This window comes from Ranitomeya imitator, chromosome 6 (assembly GCF_032444005.1).
Source record: "Ranitomeya imitator isolate aRanImi1 chromosome 6, aRanImi1.pri, whole genome shotgun sequence".
Lineage (NCBI taxonomy): Eukaryota > Metazoa > Chordata > Amphibia > Anura > Dendrobatidae > Ranitomeya > Ranitomeya imitator.
Window position 1 is genome coordinate 455,251,141 of NC_091287.1, and position 12,975 is coordinate 455,264,115.

Genomic DNA, 12,975 nt, shown 5'->3' on the forward strand with positions numbered 1-12,975 from the left:
TATGACAACAATATGTGCAAAGAAAGTATAGTGACCTATAAATATGTGTTCACTAATAAAACATCATGATGTTTATATAGAAGGAAAATATAAATATGTGTACAAGTGAATGAAATATATAATACACAAGCTAATTTAGCTAATTACGCACAGGAACCCTATATGGCTATGTGTACATAGTACTACTAGGGAATATATGTCAATATAAATCAGTATATGGCTGATTAATATACAGGTGTGCTGCAGGGCAAAATATAGGGTAAAATATAGCTGATTTATATATAGGTGTACTGCAGGGCAAAATATACCCACCGGCCAGGGCATATATACTAAAATGTCTGATATATTGCAGGGCCCGGACTTATATATAGGTATGTTACAGGGCAAAATATACCCACCGGCCAGGGCGTATATCCTAAAGTGCCTGATGGATTGTAGGGGCAGGACGCAGTATCAGCGTCTCCGTAAAACCAGCGCACAAAGGGTCAGACTTTAAAGTTAAAGAGATATACCTGATTCAGTCCGTTCCTCCAATACAGGACACCCCGACGCGCGTTTCGGACGCTAGTCCTTCGTCAGGGGGTGACGAAGGACTAGCGTCCGAAACGCGCGTCGGGGTGTCCTGTATTGGAGGAACGGACTGAATCAGGTATATCTCTTTAACTTTAAAGTCTGACCCTTTGTGCGCTGGTTTTACGGAGACGCTGATACTGCGTCCTGCCCCTACAATCCATCAGGCACTTTAGGATATACGCCCTGGCCGGTGGGTATATTTTGCCCTGTAACATACCTATATATAAGTCCGGGCCCTGCAATATATCAGACATTTTAGTATATATGCCCTGGCCGGTGGGTATATTTTGCCCTGCAGTACACCTATATATAAATCAGCTATATTTTACCCTATATTTTGCCCTGCAGCACACCTGTATATTAATCAGCCATATACTGATTTATATTGACATATATTCCCTAGTAGTACTATGTACACATAGCCATATAGGGTTCCTGTGCGTAATTAGCTAAATTAGCTTGTGTATTATATATTTCATTCACTTGTACACATATTTATATTTTCCTTCTATATAAACATCATGATGTTTTATTAGTGAACACATATTTATAGGTCACTATACTTTCTTTGCACATATTGTTGTCATACATTTTTTACTCTGTATATATATTTTTTACACATATTTTCTTTACACATATATTTGCTTCACACTTTTGTGTTTTATTTTTACTCGCTTATTTTCTTTTTATACGCACCGATCTTTTATGGCTGTGTACATAGGGATATATGGACTAGATTTAGGGTGTGTCTGTTTCTAGTTACATTGGGTTCTTAGACTTTTTCAGTATATATATATATATATATATATATATCCTTTACATATACCATCTCTTAGTATTTTTTACTGTTAGTTCCGTCCGTTTATTTATGTACAATTATATATATTTCTTTACTCCATATACAGGCACATTGTTAGTGCCATTGCCATAATTATTATAATAAAGGCTTATTTTTCATATATGTGTCTTCTATATTTTTCCATTTGGTTCTGCATTGTCTGGGTTTCTTTTGGTAGTGTTTTTACTGGAGGATGAAGAGAAGAATTAGACTTGGCATGGACTGTAGGCAATGCTTATAACAGGTGTGTAAAGAATGCTTTATTATGACCCTTACTTGTTTTGACTTGTCAGGCTACCCAATGCATCAAGATCATTTTGGCAAGTAATGTATTGTCACTTTTTTTTTAAATCATGACCTTGTTATAGACAGAACAAGAATATCCCAGGAGTCAGTTTGACACTGCACCACAAATTTACTGCTGACACCTCCTGAAGACAATTTCTATAAATGCGTCCTGACAGTTCTAAATTAGAAGTTGTCTCCTTGATGAAACCAACAAACACATAAATTCCATATTAATTTATACCCAATGTTAATTCTAAAACAATTCTATGCATGTAAAGCATATTTATGCATACTGTATGTGCTGTTCTCCACGGTCACTGTTTCCAGCATATTTGCAGTTCTAAACTCATGACTTAATTTCACAGAATTCTTCAACAGTGATAATTGTGAACAAAGTGGTACTGTCTATCTACTAGATATACAAATCAAATTCCAGTGAGTCTGAAAAATTTTAGATTCCATTAATTGCAATTCATCAAGAAAGCATGCTGAATTTTTTACAACTTGCAGAATATTGCATCATTTACAAAAGTCTGACATGACCTGGCATGGCTTCCTCATACTGACTTTCACATATCACATGACATGGTACAGCACAGTAGTAGGGATTATCGTAGTCTGTAAAAAAGGGAAGAGGTGGAATATATGACACATCCATAGTTTAAGTTCCAACAGAATGATGTTACCTCTAACAGCGACACCATCATTTTGAGTCAGTGTTCTGCACAGAGTCTGCCTGATTACAAATGACCAAAAGGGATAGTTTTTGGACTATTTTTGAATTACTATTATTATTTATTTATATAGCACCATTAATTCCATGGTGCTGTTTTGAATTAAAAGAACATGAAAAATCTGTCAGTACATTGTGTTATGAAATCGGATTGTGGGTACTATAGGGTCAGCATCTGTTTCTATGGCATGTTTACATTGACATTACTAAGGGTACCGCCACACTATAACATTTCGATCGCTACGACGGTACGATTCGTGACGTTCCAGCGATATCGTTACGATATCGCTGTGTCTGACACGCAGCAGTGATCAGGGATCCTGCTGAGAATCGTACGTCGTAGCAGATCGTTTGGAACTTTGTTTCATCGCTGGATCTCCCGCTGTCATCGCTAGATCGGTGTGTGTGACACCGATTTAGCGATGCGATCCAGCGATGCGTTCGCTTGTAACCAGGGTAAACATCGGGTAACTAAGCGCAGGACCGCGCTTAGTTACCCGATGTTTACCCTGGTTACAAGCGTTAAACTAAAAAAAAACAAACAGCACATACTTACATTCTGGTGTCCGTCAGGTCCCTTGCCGTCTGCTTCCCGCACTGTGACTGCCGGCCGTAAAGTGAAAGCAGAGCACAGCGGCTGTGCTTTCACTTTCACTTTACGGCCGGCAGTCACAGTGCGGGAAGCAGAGACGGCAAGGGACATGACGGACACCAGAATGTAAGTATGTGCTGTTTGTTTTTTTTTTAGTTTAACGCTTGTAACCAGGGTAAACATCGGGTAACTAAGCGCGGTCCTGCGCTTAGTTACCCGATGTTTACCCTGGTTACCCAGGGACTTCGGTATCGTTGGTTGCTGGAGAGCTGTCTGTGTGACAGCTCCTCAGCGACCACACTACGATTTACCTACGATCACGGCCAGGTCATATCACTGGTCGTGATCGTAGGTAAATCGTATAGTGTGACGGTACCCTAAGGCTGTGCTTATTTTAAGCAGCTTCAAGAGGGTTGAAAACAGCAATAGGTGTCCTTTGATTGTTACAAAGGTTTTGTTAGGGCAATTTGAGGTTTTCCAGTATTGATATTCACAACGAAATGATTAGCTTCAAATTACCGTAAAACATTTCTAAAAGATTGTTGAACCTGGCAAATTTGATTTTGAAACGATCTGATCATCTTAAAGGTACCGTCACACTGAACGATATCGCTAGTGATCCGTAACGTTGCAGCGTCCTGGCTAGCGATATCGTTCAGTTTGAAAGGCAGCAGCGATCTGGATCCTGCTGTGACATCATTGGTCGGAGCAGAAAGTCCAGAACTTTATTTCGTCGTTGGATCTCCCGCAGACATCGCTGAATCGGCATGTGTGACGTCGATTCAGCGATATCTTCACTAGGGTTGAGCGAAACAGGTCGGCCAGATTCAGAAGTCGCCGACTTTTGGCAAAGTCGGGTTTCATGAAACCCGACCCGACCCCTGTGTGGGGTCGGCCATGAGGTCGGCAATCTTCTGATCTGGAATCGGAATTCCGATACCGAGTTCCGATATGTTTAAGATATCAGGAATCGGTATCGGAATTCATATTTAAGTGTAAAATAAAGAATAAAAATGAAAAAAAAAATTGATATACTCACCCTCGGACGCGCCCTGGTTCTCACCGGCAGCCTTCCTTCCTAAGAATGAGCACCTGAAGGGCCTTTGATGACGTCGTGGCTTGTGATTGGTCGCGTGAGCGGTCACATGGGCGTCACGCGACCAATCACAAGCCGCTACATCATCTAAGGTCCTTCAGGCGCTAACTCTTAGGAAGAAGCGTCCGAGGGCGCGTCCGAGGGTGAGTATATTCCTAATAGGTATATACTCACCCTCGGACGCACCCTGGTTCTAACCCGCAGCCTTCCTTCCTAAGAATCAGCGCCTGAAGGACCTTAGATGATGTCGCGGCTTGTGATTGGTCGCGTGACGCCCATGTGACCGCTCACATGACCAATCACAAGCCACGACATCATCGAAGGTCCTTCAGGCGCTCATTTTTAGGAAGGAAGGCTGCCGGTGAGAACCAGGGCGCGTCCGACGGTAAGTATATCAATATTTTTTTATTTTGATTCTTTATTTTACATGGGGAATGGGAACCATTAGAAACCCAATGCACTTCATTGGGTTTCGTGTTTCGGCCGACCCCGACCCCAACTTTTTTATAGGATCGGCCGATTTCACTCGACCCGACTTTTGAAAAAGTCGGGTTTCGTGAAACCCGACCCGATCCTATGAAAAGAAAAGTCGCTCAACCCTAGTCTTCACTGGCAACCAGGGTAAACATTGGGTTACTAAGCACAGGGCCACGCTTAGTAACCTGATGTTTACCCTGGTTACCAGCGTAAACGTAAAAAAAAAAACACTACATACTTACATTCCGGTGTCTGTCCCCCGGCGCTGTGCGTTCCTGCACTGGCTGTGAGCGCCGGCCAGCCGTAAAGCACAGCGGTGACGTCACCGCTCTGCTTTATGGCTGGCCGGCGCTGACAGTGCAGGAAAGCACAGCGCCGGAGGACAGACACCGGAATGTAAGCATGTAGTGTTTTTTTTTTTTACATTTACGCTGGTAACCAGGGTAAACATCGGGTTACTAAGCGCGGCCCTGCGCTCAGTAACCCGATGTTTACCCTGGTTACCAGGGGACTTCACATAGTTGGTCGCTGGAGAGCTGTCTGTGTGACAGCTCTCCAGCGACCACACAGCGATGCTGCAGCGATCGGCATCGTTGTCTAGATCGCTGCAGCGTCGCTTAATGTGACGGTACTTTTAGTGTTTACTAGCATAAAGCCAAGTTTATTATCTAGATTTAGGCTGGAACCATACAGGAAATTTGGCTGTGACTTCATTCTACTTCTACATACGAGCATAGGGTAACATTGCAACACACAATGTGTCAAAATTGCAACAAGTAAATCGCAAAAAATCCAAGTGTTTCTGACTTTTTCAGACTTGCTTGTTGCAACACCTTGCAAATCGCAATGTCACATACAAAGATCTTTGGCAAACTGTGTTACTGCCTATCTCATTGTACAGCCCCAGATATAGGACTTTGGTCTTTTGGTCTTACTATGGATCCATAGTGGGTAGGACCATTAAAATGGCAACCATAATATTCTATGGGGCCATAGTATCTTAGGAGTTGTGATTCCAGATCATGCATTCTGCAAAGTCATATTTCACTTTATGAGACCTCTATATGGCTCCATAATATAGAGATATTCCCCCCAAAAGTAATATTTCTATTGAAAGAAATTTTCAATTACACATGTAACACCTTTTTTTCTGTTGAATGTATAGGAAAATCTTATTTTACAGATACTTCCATTTAGTATTACATGTGTGTTATAGCCCCATAGATTTTTATGGGTGCAGTATTTTAGGTTTTACATGGAAGTAATTGTATTGTATGTATGAAGACTTGCATGCAGTAGGCTTGGTTTTCCAGAAGCAATTTTGACTTCAGACAGATTATCTTGTCATCAGAAAAATCAGCAAAAATCAATCAAATTGCCACAAAAATGTCCTACTTGAAAAGGCACAAAAAAACTACCAAATTTTTATTTAATGTATATTAGTTAACAAGGACACTATCATTGTCAATATTTGGGTATTCCTTAAATTATAAGTGACAAGATAATTTTTTGAATAATGACTAAAAATCAAGTTAACTCTTTAATTGGACCTTTTACTTTTTCTTTAACTCATACTGGCAGGTAGATTATAGATTTAAGTATAGTAATTAAAAATTAAATAGTCGTTTAAGAAATAGACTAATATAGTAATACCAGACCTAAGGTACCGGAGTTTATATTTCCTTAGATAAACACAGGAAAAAAAACGAATGTGACATAAAATTATTCCTAATAATTCTGACTCTGGAGTGGAAGGAATATTTTACCCCAGAATGCAAGAAAAACAAAGTACATGTAAATTATTTGATTGCGATATAATTTGCCAGTTTATCCACGAGGAGTTTCTCTTCAGATGAAAAGGAGTCAAAATACAGGACAGATGTTGGAGAAACCACACTGGGAGCCTGTCACATACTGGCATTTTTAAATGATTTTGGCTCATCCATTAAATAAGGTGCATTTCATCTGATTTTGAAAAAGGAAACATGAGGGAATATTTAAAGGCCAATTGCTGCCAATTAACTTTGATCAGGAGAAGATGTATTCAAAACCTTTCAGATTCCTTCTTCTGTCTGAAATAACATACATTTCCAAAATCCAGTGAAACAGCATCTTGATGATTAATGCCTGTTGGCAGCCGTGCCACAAGCTTGCTTAACAGTTGGGCTTTAAATAAACAGCTGCCTATATCCTGGTGAAACTGAATGTGGCTTGTATAATGCACTCCAGTTAAAGTATGGGAGAAAGCAGTTTCCTTAATTAAATAAGCTTGTTGAGGTAATATGCCCATCATTCTATACCTACAGGCAAGTATGAAATCCCTGAGTGGGCATATCTCACTCTAAAAAAAAAAGTGTTTTCTTCTTTACAACTCAATTACCTATGTCTTAGCTCAAATCTTCAAAAGACTGACCGTCAAATCTTGACATGTTGCTCAGACGGCTATATAGTTATCCAAATATCAAAAAAGTGCCTGTTTACTTAGGAAAAATCGAACAAAAATACCGTGCTGCTCGAATATAGATTTAAAGTTTTGAAAGGAACTTTTTTTTTTAAAGTAGATTGATTCATTAACAGAAGTCAGGATGGGCATCTCTTCACACACATGATGCCCTATTGAAGCTGAAATCATTTATTTTTGGCTCAAAAGAGGCAAAAGGAATAGCACCAGTCATACCATCTCTTAAAGGGTTATTTCCATTTTGTCAAGTTATCACCCATTGACAGGAAGAGCCCTTTAACAAATGGGGCTTTTTGTCTCTTGTCAAGGCTGTAACGAAATGTGACATATTCCCTCCTTATTTCTGCTGTGTGCAAAATCAGCAAAGAATCATATGTGGTCAACTGTTTTCTATGAAGCCAATGATAGTAGTTGTGAGGCTTAGACCAGTTTATTTGTGCTATCCATTGTAATGTCTTGTAATGTTTTCATTTCCTGCTCTGTCCAGATATCACCGTATCCCAGAATTCCAAGCTGAAGAAGTTCACCTACCGCCATATTGGGACACCCAAGTAATGGGTGTCTCAATATGGAAACTGCTGCTGCTACCAACCTATTGTGCGGTACCACCAGCAGAACACCGTCACGCCACACACACTCTATATGCCATATGGACCACACTCTCACACTCTCACACAGCCTCTTTGTGGTACCACCAGTGGAACACCATCGCGAACACACTGCAGCCGCCGGGATCAGCCGAATGATTCACTGACTACCGCCATCTTTGTACAGAAGGAGCGCATTCACAGTTTTAATGTGACCGCCGCTATCTGTCTGCACAAAGATGGTGGCAGTCTGATTTACTGCGCCTGCGTGAATTACGCGCAGGTTCAGTGAATCATTCAGCTGATCCCAGAGGCAGATGCACGACGCGTCTGCAGGCAGAGGAAGCCGGTCACCTTAAAGGTTTTTTCCCATGAACAAAAGTTAATTTTAAAAATTGTCTGTGTCTGACTGTTTACAGATCATACCACATCTCCTGGGCAGGGGAGGAATCAAAAGATAATACTGAGATTACTGATCACAGTGGATTCATTTTTGTGAGGTAAAATATTTCAATGACTGTTTTTAAAAAATATTTTACCTCACAAAATGTATCCTCTGCGATCTCCTGCCTGTAATGTCAGTATTGTCTTTTGCTTCCTCCCCTGCCCAGGAGTTGTGGTATGTTCTCTACATGGTCAGACACGGGGCTGAGTGTGTCTGACTGTGTATGGAGCATACCAGATCTCCTGGGCAGGGGAGGAAGCAAAAGATAATACTGACATTAGAGCAGGGGATCACAGTGGATTCATTTTGTGAGGTAAAACATTTCACTAACTGTTTTTAAAAAATATTTTACCTCACAAAATGTATCCTATGCGATCTCCAGCTGTAAAGTCAGTATTGTCTTTTTCTTCCTCCCCTGCCCAGGAGATGTGGTATGTTCGGTACATGGTCAGACACAGACAATTTTTAAAATGAACTTTTGTTTGTGAGAAAACCCCTTTAAAAAGCAAATATCAATGCCAACATGGCTGCTCCTAAAAAGTACACCAATGGAAAGCACCAAATGAAATGAAATGAAAGGAAAGCACCAAAGGCAAAACATCGAAGACAACAAAGGGCAAATGAGAGTCTGGAAGAGCAACAGCATTGCTGGGACAAAAACAATGCATATAAGCATAGGCGTCAAGCACATGAGTCCCCTGATGCAAAAGTCATTAGATTGTCAAAGGATTCCATTAGACAACAACAAGACTGCATGCCTGCCCCATCATGACATTACTGCCCTCCCGATGAGATTGCATCCTGTCTCCTTCTAGTCATTCTATAAACGATATGTAATATTTGCATACTTTTTTGCATAAAGCATTGCTGATTAGACCTACATAGCAGAGATGAGATAATCATTTTGGAGGACTATGGTCCAGCAGCCACAGATTAATGTGGCCAATAGATGGAGACCCTGTAAATTTCCCCCTACCCAGTGGCATCTAGGGCACCTCTTCTGATTTGCATACCCATCACAATATCATGCGTGCATTATGCCACAATAATGACGCCATGCTAAGCCTACAATTCAGAAGATGCGCCAAGGATTCTTGTAGTTAGGAGGTGGATTGCAGAGTTCCTACATAGTGGCCATAAAATACTGAAATGGCCGCTGGACCAGGGTACAGCAATTTGATTTACTCATATCTAGTACACAGTTCGTCTTCTTAAGCAGAACCTGTATATCCTAAAGTTTTTTTTACTGTCGGCCAATTTTAGTACTCATTTTAATATCACCTGAGAAATCACTGTTAATAACAATATCAATTGTTTAACAAGTAACTAAACTTTTTCATTTAACCTTTTTACGACTTTGGATGTATACACACATCCAAGGTCGAGTCCCTGCATTTGATGCGGGCTCCGGCACTGAACCTGCATCTTTCTCTGCACATAACAGCTAATCTAATCAGCTGTCATCTGTGCCTAACAGCCATGTCTGGATTTGCAGTCAACCTGTGGCTGTTAACAAGTTAAATGCTGCTGTCAATCTCTGACAGCAGCATAACAAATGCTAACTGTAAGTGCGTCATAAGACACGCCCATCAGCACGCTTGCCATGTGATCATGGGGTGCCGATGGGTTGTCATGACAGGTGGGGGTCTGAAGAAGACCCCCATGACTGTCATTGTAGATCATTATTTCTGCTACACATAGCAGGGCTGAGTATTAAAAAAAATTCAATAAAAATTTAAAAGTTCAAATCACTCCCCTTTTGCCCCATTCAAAATAAAACAATTAAAAAAATATATTTTGAAATGTCTGATCTATAAAAATATAATGTATGTTAATCAGATTGGTAAACAGTGTGACGAGAAAGAAAATCAAAATGCTAAAATTAAATTTTTTTGGTCACCGCAAAATTGCAATAAAATGCAATATCAGCCACTCAATATAGTATCAATAAAAACTTCAGGTCGGTACACAAAAAATCAGCCCTCACCTAGCCCCAGATCATGAAAAATGGAGATGATACAGGTCTCGAAAAATGTTGTCATTTGTTTTTCTTGTTACAAATTCTGGATTTTTTTTTCACCATTTAAATAAAAAATAACCTATATATATTTGGTATCTGCGTACTCATAATGAGCTGGAGAATCATATTACTAGGTCACTTTTAGCATTTAGTGAACATGGTAAATAAAAAACCCAAAATACATAATTGTGGAATTGCACCTTTTTTGCAAGGTCGCCATACTTGAAACGTTTTTCCTGTTTTTCCAGTAAACTATAGGGTTGAATCAATGGAGTCACTCAAAAGTGCAACTTGTCTCATAAAAAGCAAGCCCTCATATGGCTTTATTGATGGAAAAATAAAAAAAAGTTATGGCTCTGAGAAGAAGGGGAGGAAAAAAACTAAAATGCAAAAATGAAAACTCACAAGGTCGTGAAGGGGATAAAGAGTAACAGTTGTTTTAATTTTTTTTCATAAATCAATTATACACATGAAAATAAACAATTTTGTAACATATCTTATGAGAAATCTGCTTCCTTCTCTGACAAAATCGATTAGTTATTATTGAAATTCTCAATTCTGAGCTAACATGTGTATTCAACGACAGACTTTCTCATTACTGAGATAGGAGATGGCAGTTAGTGATGATAAGATTCAGCATAAATGGGAGGAGCTCTGCCTCTAGCTCCTCCCATCTATATAGAATTGTATCCGCAGTAACTGCCATCTCCTTTCTCATATTGAAATATAAAAGTTTAAATCACCCCCCTTTCTCTCCATTCAAAATAAAATGAACAAAAATCAAACCTACACATATTTGGTATCGCCGGGTTCAAAATCGCCCGATCAATAAAAAAAAGGATTAACCTGATCGCTAAACAGTGTAAAGAGAAAAAAAGTCAAAATGCCAGAATTACGTTTTTTGGTCGCCGTGACATTGAATTAAAATGTAATAATGGGCGATCAAATGAACATATCTGCACCAAAATGGTATAATTAAAAATGACAGCTCGGCATGCAAAAAATAAGCCCTCAACCAACCCCAGATCTTGAAAAATGGAGACGCTACGGGTATTGGAAAATTGCACAATTTTTTTAATTATTTTTTTTAGCAAAGTTTGGAATTTTTTTGCACCATTTAGATAAAAAAGAACCTAGACATGTTTGGTGTCTATGAACTCATAATGACCTGGAGAATCATAACGGCAGGCCAGTTTTAGCATTTAGTGAACTTAGCAAAAAAGCCAAACAAAAAAACAAGTGTGGAATTGCACTTTTTTTGCAATTTCACCGCACTTGGAATTTTTTTTCCCGTTTTCTCGTACACAACATGGTAAAATCAATGGTGTCTTTCCAAAGTAAAACTCGTCCCGCAAAAAATAAGCCCTCATATGGCCATATTGATGGAAAAATAAAAAAAGTTATGGCTCTGGAAAGGAGGGGAGCAAAAAACTAAAACGCAAAACCGATAAATGCTTTGGAGTTAAGGGGATCAAGAATCCTGTGGGAAAATGCAATAAAAACATTAAACCCAGTTCATGGTGCAATTAAAAAGAAAAAAAGTCTAAAATCCAAAAGTATCATAAAAACACAAAGTAAAACTGCTTTGTAACTTGACATCTCAATAATTTGCTATAGACTTTAAAGAGACATCCAGGGAAAAAATATAATCCTGTTAAAAATTGCAAGTCCAAAACGCTAAGTGCAAATACATACTTAATCCCACTTTATAGATTAAACAAATGAACTCATTTTTCCAGTGTAACATTGATATAAGTTCACTAAATGAACTTTAAAACAATATTTGAAAGTTAAGGTGAACATAAAACTAAATAAAAAATAATACGGTAATAGAAAAGAGCATCAGCTATCTTTGTACCGTCAACCTTGTCCACTGTTGAAAAGGATCTAAATGCAATCTGACAGAATAAGGTTTTCTCATGTATGAATTTGTGTGATCAGTGTTCCTTTACCCATTTTATCAGGGCTGAAAATAATTAGCTTTTCTCTGTGAAAAAAATTGAGTGATAGGAAATATCATCAATGGAGGACAGTTTAAAATCCCTGGTTTGGGTAACAAGGGAGCTTCTCAACTCCATGCATGCTACATAATGTAACACAAAACCACAATAACTTGACTAAAATGTTTAAATCAAATGGAGTACTTACTTCTAAATCATTAAAGAACAAATGTGTATCCGCCAAGTTGAAAATCATTTCCTCCATGCGAAGTCCAAGTGACACAGATGATGGTGGATCCTTATGGGATAAAAATAAATATTAAGACTAGGTTTAGGAATTAAATATTCCTCAAATATGCATACATTAAATAAATCATTAAATTGGTTATCCATTTTCCAAAAATTAATGGCTTATTATCATTTCCTTGCAATAAGCCATCTATATATATAATTGTCTAAGGGTTTTTTCTGTCTGTCCTGGAAATCCCGCGTCTCTGATTGGTCAAGGCCCCCAGGCCTCGACCAATCAGTGACGGGCACAGCATGGCGGCGATGATGTCATAAAGGTTGCCTCGACCAATCAGCAACGGGCACAGTCTGCCGCGAATTCGCCTCGACCAATCAGCGACGGGCACAGTATCGACGTAGATGTGATAATGGTTGCCATGGCGACAATGATGTCATAAAGGTTGCCTCGACCAATCAGCGACGGACACAGTCTGCCGCGAATTCTGGAATCATCATTGTCCATATACTACGGGGACATGCATATGCTAGAATACCCGATGCGCTAGAATCGGGCCACAATCTAGTAAATAATAGATTGGTATTGACCAACTCTCAACAATTCCACAGATCAACTGTTTGATTGGGCCCAGGTGCTCCTTTTACTATTTTCTAGGCACAGTTAAATGTATTTGATAGT

The 12,975-nt window shown here is 39.3% G+C and overlaps 1 protein-coding gene across 2 annotated transcripts in view; it reads right to left on the reverse strand.

The window, feature by feature from the left end:
• EYA1 (EYA transcriptional coactivator and phosphatase 1) overlaps positions 1-12,975 on the reverse strand; it is a 160,407-nt gene that overhangs the window by 49,227 nt on the left and 98,205 nt on the right. For both annotated transcript variants that reach the window (XM_069731471.1, XM_069731470.1), the window contains exon 12: positions 12,259-12,348. In XM_069731471.1, the coding sequence (XP_069587572.1) occupies positions 12,259-12,348 (90 nt within the window). The remainder of the gene's footprint in view (positions 1-12,258; positions 12,349-12,975) is intronic.